Genomic DNA, 24,669 nt, shown 5'->3' with positions numbered 1-24,669 from the left:
CTAGCTATGTGGGAAGCAGACTGGAAGGACTGCAGTCTGAAGCAAACAGACTAGACCCCTTTTCAACCAATAGTTGGGTAGAGTGCCATGTTCCTGTCATCCCAGCCACCTGGGAGGCTGAGATGAGGGAAGGTCACAATTCCAGGCCAGTCTAGACATAAGAGTTTGTGAGACTCTACCTCAAAGGAAGAAGGTGAGCATGGAGATGTGCATGCGTTATCCCAGCTACTGTAGGGAAGTATAAAATAGGTGGAGTGCCCAAGGAAAAAGTGAGTCCCTATTTCAGAATTACCAGTGCAAAAGAGTGCAGTAGGTGTGGCTCTGCAATACAGTACCTTCCTAGCCAATCCAAAGCCCTAAATTCAAGCCTCAGTCCTCCAAGGGAGACAAGAGATTGACACACGTAATAGCAGTTGCAATGATATGAACTTGTGATCATGGCACTAATGATCTGGGGTATCCCTGATTCACTCATCTTTACAGAACTGCAAGGGCAGTGTGTCTGAGACACAAAATTTTCTACCCTGCACCCAGATCCTCTGACTTACCTACCCATAGCAGACTGTGGCAAGCTAGTATATAGTGTAGGCTAGAAGAGAGGAGAGTTCTTGGAGGGTGGCAGGATTTAGGCACTAACTTGCTGAAATGTCTTAAATGATTCCAAAGAAGCTGGACAACCCACAGGAGCCTCTGGGATTCCCTCTGCACTCACCTTGGGCAGCAAGAGGAGACATATGTTGGTGACTTCGGCGATGGATCTGGTGGCGGTAGGCATATACTGCCAGCACTAGCACCATGATGCAGCCCATGATCCCTCCGGCCACAGGTCCCACGGGAGCACTCTTGATCATGTTTAAGGTGATCACCTCATCACCTGCAGTAAACAAGCAGATGTTTCTAAGATATCCCACCAGTGGTGGAAGGTAGGTGGTGACATGGGAAAGGCCACCGTGGCAGGGGTATTGGTGAACAGCTGTGATATGCCTCCAAGCTCTTCAAGAAATACCCACCAGAATGTAGGACCCAAGACTTCACTCTAGGTTCTTAACTGTTGGTTGCTAGAACAGAGCAAGAGCATACAGGGCAAGGCTTGCTGCAAGTGGGCGTTTGGAGATTCCTGTATACATAGCATCCAGAGCTAACAGAGTGCTTGCTACTCTTGGAAGAGAGGAAATATTACTGGGTACATAGGCCAGGGCACTCTGGGCCTATCTGGGGCCCAGGGAGGGGGATGTTCTATGACTCTGAAACAAGAGACATGAATAGCAATAATAATAACAATAATAATAAGTGCCAAACAGGTGGAATTCCAGGGCATCTACTCTGCTCTTCCCACTAGGAAGTGCAAGTGGGCACAGAATGACTTCATAATTCACCTCAGCTGTGTGTCCCCACTTGGTTCATTAGTAATAGGCAAGTTCAAAACCTTCCCTTCCTGCACATCCATGTTCATTGCCACACTATTCACAATAGCTAAGAGAAGGAAACAGCCCAGATGCCCCACAATTGATGAGTGGATCCCCAAAATGTGGTACCTATACACAGTGGAATTGTACACAGCCATTAGAAAGAATAAAATTATGTCATTTGATATGGAAGCAAGCTCTCTCTCTTTTCTAACATTTTTATTTCTTGATGATTCTGTCATCTTTTCTTTATTTATGTGTATGTGCATCTTTGTATCTTCAGGAGGGTGGTGGAGAGGGTACAACATTCAAGGGATAAGGGGTGAAAAAGTACAGCAGTAGAGCTCACTGGACACTGATGAAAATAAACTATACAACTGTGGGTGGAGATGTGAGGGAGGGACTAGGAGAGAGGGAAGGGAAGACACTGTAGGAAAGGAAATGTACTCATTATCTGACTCATATAACTGTAATCCCTCTGTACATCACCTTTAAAAATAACAATAAATAATAATAATAAAACCCAAACCTTCCCTTACATAAGGGCCTTTATTCTTCTAGGGAGACTTATTCATGGGGTAGCTATTAAAAAATCAAGATTGGAGCTAGGGGCTGGTGGCTTATGCCTATCATCCTAGCTACTCAGGAGGCTGAGGTATGAACAACTTTGGCAGGAAAATCCATGAGGTGCTTATCTCCAATTAATCACCAAAAAACCTCGAGTGGTAGAGCATCAGCTTTCAGTGAAAAGGGTAAGGGACAACACTCAGGCCCTAAGTTTAAGATTTAGTACTGGTGCGTTCTTGTGTGCACACACACACACTCACACTCACATCAATGTTAGACAATCCCTAACTTTTGATGATATGACTTTTCCCCCCAGCATTTTGATGATAGAGAAGTGAATGAATTCTGTGGAAACTGTCGTTGATTTGGAATCAGTGTCCTTTCCTAGGCTAGTGACATGAGGCAGGATCCTGTTTCATGACTCTGGGTGGTGGCAGCTCTCTCAGCCACAGGATCACAAGGGTAAGCTGCCTGCACCCTACTGTGTACTGTTGTTAACATTTGATGGGCTAGGTAGAGCCAATGCACTTCAACTTATTATTTTAACTCAGGATGGGTAGGTCGGGATTTATTCCCAATCATAATTTGAAGAGCCCCTGTATTAACTAAAGCTTCAAATATTTGGTGCACCTGCCAGCTAAAAATGAATACTTGGGGTTAATTCTAGAAAAGGCTCCTTGGCAGCATTCTGCAGCTTTTGGGGCTGGATCCCTGGGGCTGTCCTCCATTTGGTATCCCTGTCCCCTCTCCTAAGATGCTGGATTGTTCTGCTGTCTCCTGACCCTATCCCCTAAATACTGACTTGGAGCTGTAAAACTCCCGCCCTGTGAAGATTACAAGGAGAGAGACAAGAAGGAAAGCTGGGAAGAGACAAGCTGTGATGGTTCTGCACACTGCGGGCTGCGAGTTTCTGACAGCTGCGGGGTGCATTCAAACACACTCCCAAGTTCAGCCATGCGGAAATCAGGGCCTGTGTTTCTCAGAGCAAGCTTTATGGGGATGAATTCCAGGCTTGCAAAATTTGGCAAGATGAGTTGGCCGCTTTGCTGTCTCTGTACAGAGTATCGAGCCAACTCTGAAGGTAATTATCTGCCTCAGTTTTGTAACTGAAGACTACTGTAGGGGCTGGGAGTTTTGTAACTGAAGACTACTGTAGGTGGCTCAGTGGTAGAGCGCTTGCCTTGCATGCCTGAGGCCCTGGGTTCGATTCCTCAGCACCACATAAGCAAAAATGGAAAAAGCCAGAAGTGGTGCTCTGGCTCAAGTGGTAGAGCACTAGCCTTGAGCTGAAGAGGTGAGGGACAGGGCACAGGCCCAGAGTTCAGGCCCCACGACCGGACCCCCCCCCCAAAAAAAAAAAAGACTACTGTCAAAGGAATCAGGAAAAGTTGGGCTGAGGATTATTATTTAAAGCACTCGGTCCTAGGACAGAGGCAGGAAGATAGTATCTAAAAATCAAAATTGCTCGACGTTCCCCATATACATACCTATGGCTCCCATGTCGTCAACGTAGGGACTTTTGGCTCCCACAATCCCCCCAAAGCATTCCTTCTGGGGTGCACAGTAAGATTTGTCCAAGTGAGTCTTCCCATCACTGTCCACCATACACCATTCACAGTCGAGCACACCGAAGCAGTCCCTGCCGGAGACAAGGTTCTGTGCTACAGAAAGCACAGGAGTGGAGTGGGGTGGGGTGGGGTGGGGTGGAGGAGCATGCAGCCAGAGCACTGCATAGTTCTCTGGGATCCATGACTTAGTAGTACTGTTAGTATTGCCCTGGCATTCTCTTTCCTTATAAAATTGTATTAGCAATAATCTGCTAGGGAGAGCTAGTTTATCACCTTTCAACTACATGCAAACAAGAGAAATGCAACTATCCTGTGAATTAAAATCAGGGCATCCACACATTATGGATTATTGCAGGGTTATTCAAAATCGTCCTTAAAAAATTACCAAATGGAAATGGTCCCCAAGGTTTCTTAGATTTTTTTTTTGGTCTAACATCTCCCATGTGTGGTCATCATTTAAATAAAAAGGAAAGAGTCAAATACATTTAGGAATTACTGGGCCAGTTAAAACAGATTTCCTAACAGGCAATTTCTTTGAGCCTTTAATATATTCTGTGCACAATGACTCTTAAGAGAACACATCACTGTCAGTGTTTCTCAAACCTAATTGGTATGGGTTTCCTTATAACATCCCCAATTAACCAATGCAATGGTAGACACTTCCTCTGCTGAAGGAACAAAAGTAGAGCTGGCTGTTCCTTCTATACCTTTATTCTGCTTCATCAAATGGTAACCACCAGCTATGATCTATCTAATTGCTCTTCCTACCCTTCTTGGTCTACCATAGCCACTGATCCATGATGTCTCGTCCAAAACACCCTTGCAAAGAGTAGGGAGAGTAGGAAACATGTAGATTTTTGTTTCCAAAGTGCCATTTAGACAGGCATGGAGGAACATACCTGTAATCCCAGCTCCTTGGGAGGCTGAGATTGGGAGGATTGTGGTTGGAGATCAGCCTAGTCACAAAGTTTGTGAATACCCTATCTCTACCTCATAAAAAGGTGATGTGGTAGCATGTACCTAGTTACACAGGAAGTGTAAATATGTGATCCAAACCAGCCTGGGCAAAAAGTGAGACCCCCCCATCTCAAAAATAACCAATGCAAAAAGTGCCACTTAGGGTGGTTCAAGTGTTGATCCCAGAAAGTGTGAATCCTAGTACTGCTGAGAAAAATAATAAAAAGAAAAACAGACAAATTTTAAAAATCTGCCAAGAATCAGATACCCTTTTTTTTTTTTGGTTGGTTGTGGGGCTTGAACTCTGGGCTCTGGGGCCTGGGCACTGTCCCTAAGCTCTTCAGCTCAAAGCAAATAATCTACCACTTGAGCTACAGCACCACTTCTGGTTTTCTGGTGGTTAATTGGAGATAAGGGTCTCGTGGACTTTCTTGCCTAGGCTGGCTTTGAACCGAGATCCTCAGAGCTCAGCCTCCTGAGTAGCTAGGATTATAGGTGTGAGCCACTGGCACTAGCTCACATATATTTTCTAAGAAAGGAAAATGAACAAGTTTCAAGGTATCACAGGGGCCATAACAGCTGGCTTTTCTTTCTGGGCCCTGGTAATCCTGTTACTGTGTCTTGCTTCTTTATCTCAAGTGTCCCCTCATTTATTTCAAGAAACACTCTCCCACCACAGATGAGGCCTCTAGCCTATTATACAAATGCCAAATAACGGTAAAAGTGGGAACTGGACATCTAATTGGGTGGACAGAAGGCTTATGGAAATTTGTGTCTGAGCTGAAAAATGGGTATCTTTTTAGAGCACCCGTAGTAGGAAGATAAACATGGAGGGGAAATCTTGACAAGGTTGCAGGCTGCTGTTCTCAGCTGGTGTGCTTACCCACTCTCAATCCTCTGGCTGCACCTGCTGTTGACACACTGGTGCAGAGCATCCTGCAGGCCAGGATCAATAGCTGTGTACGTCACAGGCTCCTGGTGGACCTCACAGCTTGGGTTTCTATGCAGGAAACAAGTCTTAAGGTCAGGATCCACACTATCTACCATCTGAGCTCATTTTGCCCCTGATTGTTGACAGGGTTAGTCACATCTGAGTTGCACTCCTGGCTCTGGTACTCTTTAAAACCTTGGGTCCATTACCTCACTACTCTGAGCCCCAATTTGTTTATATCTATGTACACTAGAAATAATATATGTGCATATATCTGTGACATACATATATGTATGAAATCATTAATATTAAACACTGCAGGGCTGCATAAAACCAAAAGTGAGCATTACCTCCCTTGCTCAAAGTTCTCTATCTTACTTTTCCAAGGTAAATAGTATTAGCTGATATTAATGAGGGCTTTTTCCCTATGTCTAAACAAACATATACTGTATTGGTATATACACTGTTTGGAGCTATTGGGAAGATATTAATCATGAATAACAGGTCTTACAGTCTGCTGATAAGTAATAAGTGACGCTATACCATCTGTGAGTGCATGTACAATCTGTGAGTGCATGCATAATAACTATCTATATACGTATCACAGGTTAACTAAAAACTGAGTGACTTAGTATGCATAAAGTACCGGACACATGATAGGTATTTAGTAAGTGCTTATAAGTTTAGTTATTTTTTAACATAGCATCTACATTCTTGATATTTATAAGCATTTAAATTTAACCACAAAATGGATATAATTTGAAATCTGCCTCACTAGGTTCACCATTAGAACGAATCATCTTTGCATATCCAAACCCAAAATAAATTTATAAGAGGCCTTATAGTATTTTATATATATTTCTGTATATAGAAATCAAATATACACAAACACATATATTCTCTGTCTCTCGCTCTCTTCTCTCTCTCTCTCTCTCTCTCTCTCTCACACACACACACACACACACACTTACCTGTTCTCTGCATTGGTGAGGTTGCCGGTGCACTCATTGACCTCTAGTGGGCACTCACAAGGACATTCACATTCATTTTGTTCCATTCTGTCAATCAAAAGAGAGACTCACCAAGTCCAACAACAGCATATGGTAAAAAATAAGAATCCTTTGCCAGTTACAAATGATGGTTAAAATAGACATTATCACTGAAGGTTTAAATATACAATTGGCTTTAATCTGCTACCATGTGGGTAAGGACATGCAAAGCACTCAGCTCAGAGAGATTCTGTAACCCATATTTTCCTTCTCCTCAGGACACTTCCCTCCCCCTCCTTATATTGTGGATGACTTCAAAATGCCCAGCATCAGTTAGAATATTAAACAGTGCTGTGAACTGGGACCACAAGCCAGCCCGTCTTTACCGGTGACAGTTGAGACAGAGCCGGTCCACCATGCTACAAGCACAGAAAGCGAGGGAGTCGCACGTCTCATTGACAATGCCAACAAAGGCATTGGTCCCTGGGATCCTCGTCAGTCTGTATTTAGAACAGTGGCTGCCATGCACAAGGTTCGTCAGATCCCCCTACAGAAAAACCAAGGTGTCAGGAATGACAGACAACAATGCCCAAACTCAGCCTTTCCTTGGCGAAAACATCCCTTCATCCATCTGCTGAAAACACCATAAAATAAGACTTTGTTTCTGCTTATAAAAATAGTATACAGTCATTGTCAAAGGTGTGGGCATAATGTGGTCCAGAGAGAAACTAAATACAAGCATTGCTGATTGAAAGGGGAATGTGGGAAAGAATTACTCATGATCCCACCAATCAGAGATAATTCTTATTTAGCTGCTGTGTACATATATATCTATGTTCTCTTTTATACATGCTTATACAAATGTAGATTTGGATAGCTGATTTTATTTTTTATTTATTTATTTTTTTGGATAGCTGATTTTATAATGGTTCTTAAATATCATCTTTCTGGGCTGAGTATGTGGCTTAGTGGTAGAGTGCTTGCCTAGCACACATGAAGCCCTGGGTTTGATTCCTCAGTACCACATACACAGAAAAAGGCAGAAGTTGCGCTGTGGCTCAAGTGGTAGAACGCTAGTCTTGAGCAAAAGTAGCTCAGGGACAGTGCCCAGGCCCTGAGCCAGGGCCTGCCCAGCCCCAGGATGGGCAAAAAAAAAAAATTTCCTTTGTAAAAAACATGTTTGTTCTAAAATGAGGTCTAAATGGGTAGTACTGACATCCCTTGCTTTGATGACATCATTCCATAACTACCTACTTGTCTTCCTTTTGGTGGTATTGGGATTTGACGTATGAGCCTGATGTTTGCTAGGGAGGTAGTCTTGCTACTTGACTTGAACCATCATACCAGGCCCTCTTGCCTTTGTTATTGAATAGGGTCTTACATTTTACCTGGACTCACCTGACTGTGATCTTCCTTTTAGACTTCCTATACAGCTGGGCTGACAGGCATGTTGTGCTATGGTTGAGATATGATCTTGAGAACTATATTGTCCAACATGACTTTGAATTGAAACATGATTGCTACCTCTCAAATAGCAAGGATTACAGGCATGAGCCACTACACTCTGCTATTATTACATTCAATTTTTAGGCTCTTTTTTTCTACTGGATAATTGATTCTTACAACTTTCAATTGAGTTTAGGGTTTTTGACTTAACCCAGAACAGTTGCAAAATTAATTTTTAGTTATGTACTCAACAATTTCCATAACACCTAATCTAAATTAAAACTTACTTCCTATAAGTAACCCTCAAATTATACACTGTCTTCTAAGCCACAAAAAGAGCTTATTTTCAGATGACTTCCATGAAAGTTCACATTTAATGGAATGGTATTATAAATTGGTCTGAGGAACTCAAGGAGATTAAATGATTTTAAGACAACAGGAAGAGAGAAACACATGGCAGCATGTACACTTCTACAAATGTGTGGGAACAGGCTTCAGCATGGATTTCAAAGGCATGGATTGGAAGAATCTTTAAACAAACAAACCCCAAACAAAATACCAAGTGCAAGACCTTCTCCACTCTAGGCTTTTTCTATCCTCTAGTCATCGAAGTGGGAGCTGGACTAGAGACCTGTCCTTGCTATGCTCCTGCAATTATAATGCAAGGATATGGGACAGCAATACTCATTTTTATTGTGTTTCCTATTCCACAGTGGGAAGAGACATCCTATTTGACAATGCCAAGGGAAAAAACTCACCACAAGGCTAGTGTTGAATTTATAAAACCTCTGGACTGTCCGGTCACTGAAGCTGTTACACAGGTTCTTCTTCACAAAGTTGGGATGGTTTAGGATGTCATTTGCTACCAGAGGCTCCTAACACAGCCAAAGAGAATAGAAGACAAATGTCAGGTAATGCAATGCTGGCTGTTGGGGACCCGAGCACATCAGCTTGGCAACAAGTACCTTGTGGGTGATATGCTGTTGTTCCACAGGGGCATGTCCTTTGGGATCAATGAGAGTGGGGTGTGCCACCAGGTAACCCCTGTCCTCCATGATGAAGCACCTGTACCCAAAGAAGTGATGTCCTTTATTCACCTGAGCTCTTTGTCTGGCCTTTCAGAGGAATGTTTACCTGGCTAGTCTTGAAACAAATGGCCATTATCTCAACTTCTTAAGAAATATTCATGGAAGATATAAAAGAAAGCTGACTGGCAGCTAGATAGGTACATTATTGTTGAGGTAGATGGTCACCTGGAATGCAGAGTTCCTCAAACCTCTCTGTGGTCATCTATATAGTTCAGACAGAACATTCCCAAGGAAGGGCTTAAAAATCTTTTGCAAAGATGTAGAAATGGGATGTTAATTTCTGGGAGGAAAAAGACTGGAGCCTTTATAGCAACAACTTTTAAGGGAATCATATCATTTCCCTCTCAGTGATAGACATACACAAAATAGAACGTTCAAGGTTTACAGAAAATCATACTGGATGGAAACAGTAAGGCTAGAACAGCTTTAATTAAGACTATCTACTGCCTTATTTTTCCTGTACATTAGTCATCTCAGTCAGCAATCTGGCATGTCCCCATCAAAGACCAATGGGAGATTCGGCAGTGACACGAAGCGTGGACCATGAGATTGAATTAGGAAGGCTTTTTTTTTTTTTTTTTTAAAGCAGCCTGCATTAAATCAAGGGAATGCCCTTGCTTTGATCAGACATGTTCTTTTGAAATTCAGAAGGCAAAGACTTTTAGTTCCACGAGCCTCTTTCTGGGGAAATGTAAAAAAGAGCAGTCTAAGCAGCTAAAATTTCACAAAGACGGGTTTAATGACTAAGTTAACATCAAAAGTACTACCCTAAAGTACCCTCTGGTCTTTCTAGTACCAAAGATATGGGAAGCCTCTAATTACTGACTTTGAGGGAAACAAGAGCTTTGGAGCATTATATATTCCTCTTGTTATGTGCTGTGTCTATTTGTCTAAATCATAAACAGCATGCATCTTAGAAAAGGGAAGATGAGAAAAAGAACAAAAACCTCCATAATAGAACCCTCGGGCCATGAATTCGATTCCCTTTCTGACCATAACTATATGGATACCATTACACTTTGAATTTCAGGGGTTCACAAGAGATGGTGTCCCTAAAGAGCTTACCTTATTTTGTTGCCACCATCTTGGTTACATACTGGTAAAAGGTCCATCAGAACCTTGTAGAAGTATCTAAGTGTGAAGTCAATGCCCATCACAGCCACCGTGTGCCCAGAAGATAGCTGTGTGCTGTATATGAGGAAGATCAATGAGAGAGAGAGAGTGGATGGCTTATTTAAGGTAAAAGCAGGTCACAGGGACATTGGATAGTCTCAGAAATACATTCCCATTATTCCTGCTCTTTTCCTATGCCTGAAAAAAGATGGCTCATTTCATGTATTGTGTAGATTTCATAAAAGAGAACATTAAGATTTAATGTGTAACTTTCTGAATAAGACCAGTGTGGAACATGAGCGGTTGTGGAGAGAGTGGTTAAAAAACAAAAACACTGAGTCCAGAAGTATGAGGGTGGATACAATGGCTACGTGTAGTAAACCTTTAGGAATGGAACCTGAGCAACCCTCTTAATTATTTCCTTCATTTGTAGATAAGGACTGAGATCCCACAAAGGTCATCTTACTCGTGTTAGGTCACACAAAACTCAGTGGGGAAACTAGTTCTAGTCTAATCCCCTCTCCATAGCACTAAGGTGGCCTCGACTCAAAGCACAGCTCACATGTTACCTGGTTCACAAGCCATTGTTTGCTCCATCTTGCAATGCTATCTATTCTCAGAGGAGGGGTGTCACAGAAAGGAATGCCTTGGTATCACAGTACAGTGCCATTGCTAAGTTTTCAGTAGACCTCATGTCAAACCGTGGCCCTGCTGGCCTCTATTTATGTGGCTTTCATGGATGCTATTTAATTGGAAAATGGAGACAATAATTACTACTGTGTAAACCTGCTATTAAAATGAAAGTTTGTAATATTAGCAAGCTGCCTAACATATAGAGAAATACCTAATAGGGAGAAGTTACTGAGAAGAAAACAAAACACTAAGATTAAGCTCTCATGCGTAGGTTGACTCTTTCAGAGAGAAGGGCTTCAAGGAATTGCTAGATATGTCACAGCATCTCTCTTGAAAGCTTTGTTCATTTTTTTTTTTTTTTTGTGCTGGCCCTGGGACTCAAACTCACAGTCAGGGCTGCCCCTGAGCTTTTGTGCATAAGGCTAGTGCTCTACCATTTGAGCCAAGCTCCAGTTTTAGTTTTGGAATAGATAATTGGAGATAAGTCTCATGGATTTTCTTGCCCAGACTGGCTCTGAACCATGAGCCTCAGATCCCAGCTTCCTGGGTAGCTAAGATCATAGGCATGAGCCACTGGTGCCCAGCTTGTAACCTTTAGTCTTTTAAAACTATACACATGAGAACTGGATGGGCCTGGACCATTTGATCATAAGCTCCTGTATTCCTTTGGCTAATGGTTTTCAGGATTTACTCAATATGGGACTTTTAAGAGACTATCATTTATCACCACCCTACCTGATTTTTCTTTATACAGAAAGAAGGATGGAAAGAAAATGACAAAAAGTATCTCGTGTGTGTGTGTGTGTGTGTGTGTGTTTGTATTATTGAGGTTTGAACTTAGGGCTTCATGATTGCTACACATGTGCTCTACCACTTGAGCTATACTTCCAGCCCTCTCATATCACCTTACTAGGCTTTATCAGTTTAAGAATATTAATGCTTAGGAGATAAGTTATTTAGTCATCGTCACATAGTAACAAATGGATACAGGCATGGAAATTCAAGTACCTTCAATTCCAAAGAGTAGTAGGGCAGATCAGAGGGCAATCAAGAGTTTCTAAACCATTAAAAACTATTTGATTTCCTATGCAAAATCTAGAAAGGAATTATACTTCACACTTTATGAGTGAAAAATTAGGCTTAGAATGGTAACAAGATTTACATGAGGTAAGTCGGATCACCTTTTATTTATGGTATAGAGACCAGTACCCAACTCTGTTTCTTTCCTAAATACCACAGCTGTCTCAGAGTTTCAGAAATTTTATTTCTGAATTTCCCCTGTAGAACTGGTATTTGCTTTAATATGACCAACGTGCTTAAGAGACAGCATGTCTCTTGACCATGTAGGTCAGATCTATATTTTCATCTGTATTTTAGATACTGTTACCATAGCAACTCATAAAGAAATTCATAGAAAAATCCAGGCAAACCTACATTTCTAAGCATAACAGATGGGACTGTTTATACCTGAGATTTTCACAGTTTTCCAGTTCTCCAGTCTCACAGTTTTACAGTCACCTGTACATCTTTAAGCAGCATTGTTATTCTCCAAGAATATGAACCTAGATTCTCACTCAGTCTACCAAAAATGCCTATGGAAGAATTGCAGCTGAGCTACTTAGCATCACTAATGAGTGGTAAATTTGGAAACCCTTCCCCTAATTCTCAGCCAAACCACTTCTGAAAACCAAGGTCAATCAACATGCTTCATGAAGTGTGCAAGGAAGAGATTGCACACAAGCTTCTGACCTGTTAAGGTGCCATGTATTTAAAGCATGAATGGTATAATGAAAATAGTTCCCACTTATTTGAGTCTTAACAATAGCAGTGCCACTCATTTTACATGAATTATCTCTCATTTTCATCATACCAGTTCAACATGAGCATTATCTCTGTTTTATATACAAGGCTCAAAGAGGTCATGGAACAGAAAAATAATAAACATAAGATTTTTTTTGGATCCTTGTCATGTATCTGGCAGTGTGTGTGGTACACACACACACACACACACACACACACACACACACACAAACACACACAAAACACACACACACACACACACACACAATTTGGTTTAATTCTTTGTATGTGTCCCAGTACTGGAGTTTGAATCCAGTTTAGGTTTTATACTCAAGGCTGGCTCTCTGCCACTTGAACCATACCTTAACTTCTAGACTTTTGGAAGTTACTTGGAGGCAAGAATCTTACAGACTTTCCTGCTGGGGCTGGCTTTAAACCACAACCCTCAAATCTCAGCCCCCTGAGTAGCAAGGATTACAGGTATAAGGCACTAGCACATGGCATAGTTTAATAATCATTTAAGACATGCCCTAGTATTTCTCTTTCCTAGAATGGAAACAAAGGCAAAAGGATTGTTTATAGTCACACAACCCTGAATGGCAAATCTACCTAAATACATCTTAGAAAGGGGGTTGGACTCTCAAGTTGACATGAGGCCAAGATCATGTGTAATCACCTGAAAAAAAAAAAAACCTTTGCAAAACCCACTGATTCCTCCATCATAGCCTCAGACTCTCACTGAGCCCCAGAACAGGTAGTTGATTTGTAATCTCAGCAATGTTAAATAAAAAAATCACGGCTTTAAATAGTCAACTCATACTTAACCAAGCAAAATATTCAAATGATGAAGTCTGCATATTGAGCAGAGCCTATCTTGTAGAATACATATTCACTGAGTGAATTACTAGGCAGAATCTAGGATTGGCACCGTCACATTTTGCTTTGTTAAATTTATATAGGTTAAACATGCAATCAAAAGGTTACCAAAAAAGAAGAGTTGAACCCAGGATTTTCTAACTTGAAAGTTCATCGTATTTCTGCCATGGCTTCATTTGGAAAGACACCACAAATATTTGTAAATAAAACAAATCAAAATTCTTCCACTCATTCAAACACCAATCAAAACATGTATATCTACCTACATAAGCATACTAATCTGCCTCTATTCTTACCCTCCTGCAAAAGGGAGTAGAGCCTGATGAGATACCTGAAGGCTAAGACATGCTTCGCGGTAGCAATGGCTCCATTTGAACTTATTGTATTACAATCAAATTCCAAGAGGACTGATATTCTCAAGGAAACAGTCTTTGTTTACTTTTCCTTCATTGATTAGGATATAAGGCAGGGGTGACAAGTCTCACCACCTAACACTTGTAGGCATATGCCCAACAGATGGCCTGTTAAGGAAAGTACTGAGAGATCTGTTCTAAAATTAGTGTCTACTTGTTTTGTGTGTGAACTACTGTATTATAGAAGCAGCTGACAGAGACAGATACCATGCCCTGCAAAAGGAATGAACATCTGTATGGTTGCCAAGGCTATAGTTTGGAAACACAGGCTACCATATTGAAATTCCACACTGCTGTTTCCCAATGAGCCTGTCTTAGAGGAATTCTACTATTTTTTGGCATAAGAGCACAAGTGAAAAGCCATCAAGCTAAGAAAATCTGCCCTCTATAAGGCACCATCACAGGACAAGTCAAATATGGTCTTTCTTGGTTGCAGTGGAGAAACAGTGATTCATTTAATGAAGGGTTTAAGTGTGTGTGTGTGTGTGTGTGTGTGTGTGTGTGTGTGTGTGACTTGCCTTTCTACCTACGCTTTCACTGACATTTGTAGCTTCATTAGTGAAGCTTCACTTTGCTTCAGGAAATACAAAGCTATATAGATGGTGATACTGATACCATATAACATTCTGGAAAAATTCATTTTCAAAAGGCATTCCCATTTTTTGAGATACTATTTCAAAGGCACCAAAACGAAATGTATGAAAAAACCCCAAACTCATATAATTCTATGAAGTTAAACTCAAATACAAGAGGAGACAGATTTGATGTTTTGGTATTTCTTTTTTCATTAAAAAGGCTCCATTGATATTTCTCTCATCATTTGAAAACTGGAACTTCTACAAACAGCTCTAGTGACTTCAGCCTCTTTCCTTTTTCTCCTCTTGTCACCCTGGCTGCCTAGAGCAGGGCCTCAAGGTTTTCACTCACCCAACTCACAAGATAACCTTGTGAAGTAGGAATTCTCTCCATTTTCTAGGCATTAGGGGAAAGCTCAGGTCACCAAGGCAACACAGCAAAGACCTCAAGTCCTAGCTTGCCTCATTTCTAAGGTCATGCTCTTTCCACAAGCTTTTGGTATCTCATACTCTACTTGGTCTCTAAAATATTCTTGATGGTACTCAAACAAATGAACTACAAGTTAATTAAAATATTACCTGGACGAATGAATTGTGTGGCTGATGGTCACAACATAACCAGCACCTCCAACATCTAGGTAAGGACCAGTCAAAGAAATCAACCCCGGGTTAGCTACTGCATGAAGATACCTAAAGGAGACCAAAGAAAGACATGTTAGGTCTAAAAAACTACCCTGTCAATTTCAAAGAAGAGTGAAGTTGTAATTCTAAAAATATTATGTGCTTATATTAACATTAAAGTTCATAAGAATCTTAGTTTTTTTTTATTTGGTTGTTTTTGTGTCAGTCCTTGGGGCAGCCCAGGCACTGTTCCTAAACTTCTGTGCTCAAGGCTAATTAATACTCTACCACGTGAACCATGTACCACTTCTGGCTTTTAAGTGGTTACTTGGAGATAAGAGTTCCACAGACTTTCTTACCCAGGCTGACTTCGAAACTTAACCTTTAGATCTCAGCCCTTAACCTTTAGATCTCAGCCCTCTGAGTAGCTAGGATTAAGGGCTTGAACTGGCACACAGTAGGGAGTCTTAAAGTTTTTATGTATGACTATAGTATCAATAGAAAAGGCTAAAAGAATCTGAAATTCTCTTTCTTAAAACAGAAATGAGGTCAGTATAAATCTTACGCCTTTGAATTTCTTTCCTTTTTTTTTTTTTAAATACAGAGTCTCATTACATAGTCCAGGCTGGCCTCAAACTTGATATCTTCCTGCCTCCTCCTCCTGAGTACTGTTTAACACCATGTCTAGCTTATATCTGATGTTTTTCTTTTTCTTCTTTTTTTGGTAGGTCATGGGTCTTGAAATCAGGGCCTGGGTGCTGCCCCTGAGCTCTTTTTGCTCAAGGCTAGCACTCTACCACTTTGAGTCACAGCTCCACTTCTGGTTTTTGAATGGTAAATTGAAGATAAGAGTCTCATGGGAACTTTTCTGCCCAAGCTGGCTTTGAACCATGATCCTCAGATCTCCCTCCTGAGTAGCAAGGATTACAGGCATGAGCCACTGGTGCCTGGCTAAGGTTTTTTTCCTTCTTTAACTTCAAACCATTGTGCAAGGGGGTTGCCATTTATGTGTCCATTTAAGATGATCATGTCATTTAAGATGATGTCATTTAAGATGATCATGTGTCTCGTGCTTTTGATCATATCTGAACTTTATCTTAAGATCTGTCATAGAAATGTTTTAGACTGGCAGCTAATATAAAAAGGGATTAATGAATGAAATAGAAAGAAGTGCACATGAAACTGCATCTGGGACTATTAATATAGGAGGGAATGGGTACGAAAAGCTGACTCAAAAGTGAATCAGTTACTACCCACAGGATGAGAAATTTGGTTCTTACGCCCATGCCCTTTACCTGCTTGTTGTTTTACAAGGCTACAACTGGCTTTGAAAACTTGAGTACAAATAGATCCCAGAAGTAAGAGAATGTTTCTGAATTTGTATAGGCTTGTTTTCCACAGGTTACACATGAGCTACAAAAATGCCATGTCATCATCACGTGTAATAAAATAGCCAGGCCACCTATACCAACATCTATCTGTCTATCAGGTAAGAATCAGACTGGTTGTAGGAACTGAAACCATCATAAAGCATCTCAGCCTCAAGGTTTCAATGAAGAGATAGCAGATACCATGATAGAGAAACCCCACAGAGCTTTCAACAATGCTACCTCATGAAAATGATTAAAAACCAATTTTACTTCCATGCAAGTGTCTTCTACATGTGATGACTTGATATTGTCTATAGTCATCATATCTTTCCAGAACTGGTGGAGGGGAAGATCTTGGATCACTCCCCCCCCCCACCCGCCCCCAAACTCACCACTGTCTCCTAGTGGGATCAAATGCTTTGTCCATGAGGGAACCGGGATAAATTCTGAGGACACCATTGGGTGTTGCTATGTAACGGCGGACAATGTAAGTGTTCAGGCTACTCATTTCCATTTGGGTCATCCATTCATCTGTGACGTGGCTGGTAGCCATTACTTCATTTCTGACCGAGAACTGGGAAACAAAGGAAGACATAGCAGGGCTCCTTTAAAACTCACATGAAAAGAGTGTGGCTATTGGCAGGGATACCCCTCCCCCCACCCCCCAGGCAGAGAAGCCAAACCCTGATGAAGTTTTTTTTTTCTTTTAAATCTTTCACAGCAGATAGGTACAACTGAAGTGGATGAACACAAAACCTTACAGAAATATCCTCAGTAGATGTACGATTACTCTGTTGTTCACCCTAACCAGGCTTTCTGAGTTGAGGAAGAAAAAATATCCTATAGTGCCACATCAAAGATCTGCACACAGGGCCCTTTCCCTCCCGTCTGTACTCGCTGAATGTCATATTTATCTCAACAGACAGCAGCGAGAGCTTTTACTTCCTTCCCCTGGGGAAAAAAATGGGCTGAGAAAGTTTCACTGCTCTCTTCAATTCCACCTTGGAAAGGCGCAGTATATCTGAATCCTGAAACAGATTCATTGCAAGGCCCTTCAGCCCGTCTTAATCCATCAGAAGGCTCATAGCGAACCAGTCTGCCCTGGCTACCTGTCACTCTGGCTCTCCAGCTGAGAGCCCCAGATGCAGAGCTAGACTTTGGCGCTTCAAAGATTCGGGGCCACATTTCCTCCTGGGCCTGTGAGAGGGACACAGAGATGGGCCTCACGCCAGTACTCACTTTGAGCCCTGGGTTAGCAATGAGGCGGGTGTTGTCACTGAGATAGGCTGTGTAATGCTCTACCATGCGCTTTGTCTCTGGCTGGCTGAGGTGCTCGTACGGGGAGGAAAAGCTGCCAGCAGACAGCATGACGGTTGGATTTTCTGAAAGAGAAGCAAACAAAGCAGGCCTGAGAACACGGAGCCTTCTTCGTCTCAGGCCAAACAAAAGCATGGCTCAGGCTTTGCCAATCTGTCTGCCACGGTGGCTTAATGCCTTCCAGAAGGGAACAAAAGAGCTTGACACTGAGAGCAAAAGAAAAGGGAAAAAGGCCACATACATTCCCTTCAGGGAGCTTATGGTCCTAAGGGTAAAGCAGCACAGGTTATCTGCCCCAATAGGTACAAGGGCTGGAAATGGGCATTTAGATGTATCTTAGATCAATGTTTATTTATTAGGAATGAGAAGCCAGGTTATGAGATGTTGGATAAGCTGTAACACACATAACATTTTTCTCATCTGCCAAACGAGAAAGTAATAGCACATAGAAAATAATAGTTATGTTGAGAATGAATGAGGTAATAGTTGTAGAGAAGATGAGTCCAGAATGCAAAATCACATAGAAAAGCAATGTTTCACACACATGTAGAATAGTACTTATCAGTGAGTGACAGCTATAACCATTCGTCAGTCTCTACTTAAGAAGGAAAGATGGAATGCTGGAGTCAAGGCAAAAATTCATTTACGAAAGTTGTTCTCACAGATGGTGGCAGCCTAAGTTGACATAAAGAAAAGCTTGAAGAAATATAGTTAGTAAATGCACAACTTAATTATTATTGCTCCTAACAGGAAAATTACTGTTGCATATTTAACACAAAAATCCTTGCTATGAATAAGAATACAAAACAAAACAAGGATATCTTTAATCTTTGGAATTTTCTACTGTTCAGTTTTTTTTTAAATGAGTTAGAAGGCACTATCACCTGCCCTATCTCATTTAAAGTTTGGGTTATTTTGTAGCTGCTTTGTTAGTTCTTACATATTATGCTCATTTCCTTGTAGCCTGGTCAGTTTGTGTGTGTGCATGTATGCATGTATGTGTGTGTGCAGGACAGGGTTAGAACTTTGAACTTGCGAGGTAGGTATTCTACCACTTTGGCCAAGCCCTCAAACCTCTGTACTTTGTTATTTCTCAGCCAGGAGCTCATATTTGTGCTAGGGATTTGTCTCATGCTATGATCTTCCTACTTATGCCTCACACATAGCTAGGATTATAGATGTGTAGCATCATTACTAGTTGTTAGGTGAGATAGAGTCACACAAACTTTTTGCAGAGTCTGGCCTTCCTGTGATTGCTGCTTTTGTGTGAGTGTGTTTATAGGGGGCAGTCCTGGGGCTTTCAGTCTGGACCTGGGTGCAGTCCCTTCGCTTTGTTGATCAAGGTTAGCACTCTACCACTGGAGCTGCAGCAACCCTTGCAGCTTTTTGGTAGTTGGAGGTAAGAGTCTCATGGACTTTTCTATACTGGCTGGCTTCAAACCATGATCCTCAGATCTCAGTCTCCTGAGTAGCTAGGATTATAGGCATGAATGGTTTGACATTATATCAAAACCATTTGTAGGAATAGCTTGAAGGGTAGAGTATGGAGGACCCGTATATCTTCAGAGGGGATTGCTGTTTGATCCTGTCACATGCTACTATACAAGGTAAGGCAGGGGTGGTGTAGGAAACAGTTTCCAATAAGGATGCTGTGCAAGCACCACACTGCAACTTCGAAATTCAACTAGTTTGTGACTTCACCCACTTCAGAACTGAATGCTCGGAGTTTCCTCTCCCTGGCAGGGATGGAATCCCAGTCAAGGCTGAGCTGTTCAGTCTGCTGCATCCTCAGCCTCTGCTGGGGGCACAGGAGTGGGGTATGGGGGCCACAGAGGGTGGCTTCCTCCATTAGTGACTTTACCTCCAGGAACCTTGGCTTTGATTTCTGCCCCTCTTCTGAGCCCTAAGAAACACTACAACACAGTCCATTTCACAGCTGTTCCTTTTAGATTGGTCAGTTATGTGCACTGTATAAACAGCAGTCCGTCAGTGAGGACACTCTTCTCTGTATTAAAAGTTCTTTTAGATTTTGGCCAATGCATGCCTCATGGCTACGTTATTTTTTTCAGGTTTCTCCAGAAGACCTTAATCTAGGACTAGGTGCCTATCTGACATATTTCCTGGTCCTCAGCAGGATCTGAATTATCTAGTCTGTCATGCTCAGAAAATGTTGCTTCCCAAATGGCTATTTCTCATTTGATTCTCATTATGTCCCCATAGGGTATCTTGGAAATTATTATTATAGTAATCACAAACAACCCAAGAAAACAAAAGCAGAGACCAGGATGCCTTGCTGCGTGCTGCTGATTCATTGCATAGGTGCTCATGTGTCCTTTCTTATGGAAGCATGTACCAGAAAGTCAAACAGCTTTGGATTCAGTCAGAGAGCCGAGGAGTGAAGAAAATAAAGGCAAATGTTAAGAATAATAGTGATCTCAGAAGGTATATGCCTGGCTCAGTCATGTGGGTTACAGAAGGACCAGAATGAAGAGAAGTGGAGATGCCTTGGGAAGAGGCATTTTTGTAATTTGTTCTACTGATAGAGACTGGTGCTTCAGGGGGGCACTTCAGGCTGATGTAGTATGATGGATAGAGAACATGGCAGAGAAAGAATCAAGATACAAGACCCAAAGCTTCATTACTAAGAGGTAGACATATGAAGTCATACACAAACATACTTATGTACATACATACATACATATTAAACTACCTCTGATGATGCACTCTTAAAAAATTGTTTTTTGGTGTACCAAAAATGACCATGTTATTCTGCAATATTGTTCTCTCTTCCTCCCCCAAATAGGGATTGGAATTGAATGAGGGTCTTGTACATACTAGGCAAGGCTCTACCACTGAGTTACTACCATTCTCAAAGAGCTGACAAAGATTTAACATGTTGCCTCAAAATCCACAACACCAATGAAGCAAACAACAACAACAACAACAACAACTACCACCACCAAAAAACCACTTATTTGCAATAACAAACTAACATCTTAATTGATAAGCCCCATTTCAAGTGCTCAGTAGTTAAGTTCAACCAGGGACTAATATACTGAATAGAATAGCTATGAAGGTTTATCTAAAGGAAATTGAAAAAAAAAATCTGGTCTTGAGCCTCTTTTTCATAAAGGAAACTTGTACCAAACTTGCACCTAAATTTTGAGGACATGATCTCATTTTCTCCAGTCGCAATATTTCACTTACTGACAGAGAACTTAAATGACTATTGCACACATTATCAGTAAAGAATGTCTTATGAATGATAAATGACTTCTTTTGCATAAAAGTAAACAACCCCCAAATCCCTAGTCAAAACAAACAAAAATGTTTAATCTTAATTTTGTCCAATATTATAGGTTTTCTATAAATTGTTGATGTTCTGAAATGTGTCTGGCTTGGTCTTCTGCTATCATATTGAGGAAGCATTTTCTAGAATGGAATTTAAAGGAGGAACTCAAACCCCAGAACTTTCATGTAGAATCTAGAAGAATAGAGAAATCTTTCTCTGATGCTCTTCCAACCTGTGTACCCTCTACTGACTTTACTATATGTGATGATGCTTAGCTATAAACTTTTCTGAACTAAATATTTTCAACATGGAAAAAGGTAATACCTGTTTTACTGAGCCTTGAGTATACAGTAATATACTGATAAGAACCACAAAGGGGTGTGTGTCTTACCGTCTCTCTTCGAGAGCACTCACAGTTTGTTTGCTTGCTTACTTACTTAATAAAGCTCCTCCAAGTTTTCTTACAAAACAAAACAAAACAAAAGGACCACAAAGGCCTCTTGTGTATCTGGTATATGATAGACCAGAGGTATATGAGTCAAATCTCAGCTTAGTCCACAGACATACAAAAAATGCAAAACATCAGAAATCATTAGACAAGCACAAACCAAACCACGAGTTTAGTCATCCTGACCCAAGTTAGAATGGCTATTATAAAAAAGCTAAGAAATAGTAGGCGCTGGTGAGGATATGGAGAAATTGCACATTAGTGAAATATAGATGATCACAGTCATTATGGAAAACATTATGGACGTTTTCTAAGAAATTAAAACTAGTACTATCAAAGGAACTGGCTATCCCATACTTGGATAAAGGAAATAAGCTCAGTCTGTCAAAAAAGACATCTTTACCCTTAAGTCCATTGCAGCACTATTCACAATAGCCAAAAGATGAAAACAACCTAAGTGTGCATCACCTGGTGAATGAATAAAGAAAATGCAAAATTCAGACACAATGAAAATCTATGCGACCATAAAAGAAAGAAATCCTGTTATTTGTGACAACTTGAATGGAATTGGAGATCATTATGTTAAATGAAGTCAGTTAGATACAGAAAGACAAGAATGGCAGGATCTCACTCACAGTGGAGCCTAAAAGAGTTGTCAGAGGCTGAGGAGAGAGTGGTGGTTGGGGAGGAGGGAGAAGGAATGATGGATATTGGGTTCTAAGTTATAGATATAGTTATTTAAACATGACACAAGGTAGGTAACACTACATGGTACCTTAATATGTTTAAGTTTTATGTTTTTGTATGTCAATAAAAATCCATTTAAAAATCTCCAGAAAAAGTAGAATGAAAGAAATGTAACAGGAATATACAACAAGGATTATTAATGGTAGATATTAATCAGAATATATAAAATATATTTATATATAATATATAAATATGTATATTTGTATGTTATATAGATCACTTTTTTTGTTTTTTTTTTGGGGGGGGTTATGGGGCTCGAACCTGGGCTTGGATGCTGTCCCTCAGCTCTTCAGCTCAAGGATAACACTCTATCATTTGAGCCAAAGCACCACTTCTGGTTTTCTGAGTGGTTAATTGTAGATAAGAGTCTCATGGCCTTTCCTGCCCCAGCTGGCTTTGAACCGCTAGCTTCTTATCTCAGCCTCCTGAGTGGCTAAGATTACAGGTGTGAGCCACCACGCCGACTATAAATCACTTTGAGCTTGAATGGTCTAAATAAATGCACCCAGAGATTGTAGTTGAGCCTGGGGAAGTATGCCAGTACTTGAAGTACTCAGGAGGCTGAAGGAGGATTTTGAGTTCAAGGCCAGCTTGGGCTAAATAGTAAAACTGTGTCTCAAAAAACAAGGGTGAGGGAGAAAAATGAAAGAAAACATAAAGATTGTCAGGGTAGATTTTTTTAAAAAGCCCATTAAGACCAAACTATAGGTTCTGTATAAAAAAGCCACTTCAAATGCATAGAGATTAAAAATAACTGTATGAAGATAAACCATGCCAATGCTAATCAAAAGAAGTTAGAGGTTGCTGTATTAATTTCAGGCAGAGCTGACTTCAGAGCAAGGAATGCACAAAGGGACAAAAAGGGGGTTCCATCATGATAAATACCACTTTTCTGTATTATTTTGGGAAGATTAATGTCAGGCAGGTGCTTGAACTCAGGGCTTGAGAACTGTCCCTGAGCTCTCTTTGCTCAAGGCTTGTGCTCTACCACTTTGAGCCAAAGCTCCACTTCTTGTTAGTGGTTAGAGATAAGAGTCTCACAGCTGCATGGGCTGGCTTCCAACCTTGATCCTCATATCACAGCCTCCTGAATAGCTAGGATCACAGGTGGGAAGCACTGGTGCCTGGTGGGAAGAGTATTTATCTCTGGTAATCTATATGTCTTCTATCACAGTTCAACTCTGGTCCTGAGTGCAAAACACTTGATACATTGCACATGGATTCCTTTTGCTTCTTTGCAATGCTTTAGTTATCTTAACCTCTTTTGCATTTGGGCCTGTGGTAGGTACTGTAAGTGTGTGCCACAGATTGCTTTGCATCTCTCTTACTATTTTCCACCCACCCCATATGCCGCAGTTGCTCTGTCACTTGAGCCAACTTTCACTCTCTTTTCACATTGTTTTTGTTATAGGGTCTCACTTTATGATCAACCTGGCCTGGACAGTAATCCTCCTATTTCTGCCTCTTCACATCACTCAAGACCACAGATACATAGCTAGCCTGGGCTTGTCTCAAACTGATCTCCTTATCTCTGCCTCCTGAACAGCCAGAAATTCAGGCTTGAACCACTGTGTCCAGCTCCTGCCTGCCTCTACAAACTGTCTTTGGATCCTTCTTTCCTCGGCCCTCGCAGAAAGCTGAGAATGACTGAGAGGCAAAGAAGGGAAAGTCCACTCCTGGGGTCCACACGAACTCTGTTGTAGTGGGCATTCAGAGCCCCAACAGGAGCAGGAGTTTTGAAACTTCACCTGAAATCAAAGCTTGCCCTTTTCCCCTATCTGTCCACACTGGTTTACTCTGACAGCTCCAACAACCGCTTCACATGTTCATTCCCGTCTGCTGCTGTGCATCAGTAGGCGGTGAGTGGAGGGGGCACAATTCCAACGCAGAAGGCTGCGATGCGCACTGCTTTACCTAGGGTTGCCAGTTGCTTGAAGTGGAGGCAGGCACTAGGCTGGCCAAGGAGATCCAGACGGTGGTACAGCAACTTGCTGCTTGGTACAGTGTTGAGGTTCTTCAGCTGCCTGACAGGTATTTCTGGTTGTATTACTACAATACACAGGATAAAGGAAGTGTCTTGTACCTGGAAAAAAAAATCAGTAAAGAATTTCTGACACACAAAATGAAGGTTCCACAGAGACAGGGCCATTACATAGATGGTTTTCTACTGTTTCTGTGTCTTGTAGCCTCATATGAAAGGTGCTAATTATATACTTGATGAATGAATTAAAGATATCAAGATAAGGGGTAGAAGGTATCATCTGGCTTCTTTTCTTGTTGAGGGACATTAGTCTGTATAACAGAATGAAATGATAGGAAAGGAACACTTCAAAAAATGTGAGCCTAGTCCTTTAAGTTCTTGGAATAAGCTAGAGTATAATAGTGTAACATTTATTTCTATTTGGGTTTTAATTATAATTAAAAATGCATAATTGAAAGGCACCAGCAAATCCTATCTACTCAGGAGGCAGAGATCTGAGGATTGTGTTTGAAGCCAGTCCAGGCAGAAAAG

At 41.2% G+C, this 24,669-nt stretch overlaps 1 protein-coding gene across 1 annotated transcript in view; it reads right to left on the bottom strand.

Moving 5' to 3' along the window:
- The window catches only part of Cachd1 (cache domain containing 1), a 221,741-nt gene that overhangs the window by 12,946 nt on the left and 184,126 nt on the right, over positions 1–24,669 (bottom strand). The window contains exons 14-25 of the mRNA XM_013020541.1: positions 24,072–24,240; positions 17,593–17,735; positions 16,746–16,927; positions 14,942–15,052; positions 10,018–10,140; positions 8,830–8,929; positions 8,623–8,739; positions 6,805–6,965; positions 6,401–6,487; positions 5,382–5,498; positions 3,461–3,612; positions 713–874 (exon numbers count right to left, since the gene is read on the bottom strand). Of these exons, the coding sequence (XP_012875995.1) occupies positions 713–874; positions 3,461–3,612; positions 5,382–5,498; positions 6,401–6,487; positions 6,805–6,965; positions 8,623–8,739; positions 8,830–8,929; positions 10,018–10,140; positions 14,942–15,052; positions 16,746–16,927; positions 17,593–17,735; positions 24,072–24,240 (1,624 nt within the window). The remainder of the gene's footprint in view (positions 1–712; positions 875–3,460; positions 3,613–5,381; positions 5,499–6,400; positions 6,488–6,804; positions 6,966–8,622; positions 8,740–8,829; positions 8,930–10,017; positions 10,141–14,941; positions 15,053–16,745; positions 16,928–17,592; positions 17,736–24,071; positions 24,241–24,669) is intronic.

The sequence above is a fragment of the Dipodomys ordii genome, unplaced genomic scaffold (assembly GCF_000151885.1).
Source record: "Dipodomys ordii isolate 6190 unplaced genomic scaffold, Dord_2.0 Scaffold51, whole genome shotgun sequence".
NCBI classification, from domain to species: Eukaryota; Metazoa; Chordata; class Mammalia; order Rodentia; family Heteromyidae; genus Dipodomys; species Dipodomys ordii.
The sequence above is the reverse complement of the archived record's forward strand: the minus strand, read 5'-3'. Positions and strand labels throughout refer to the sequence as shown.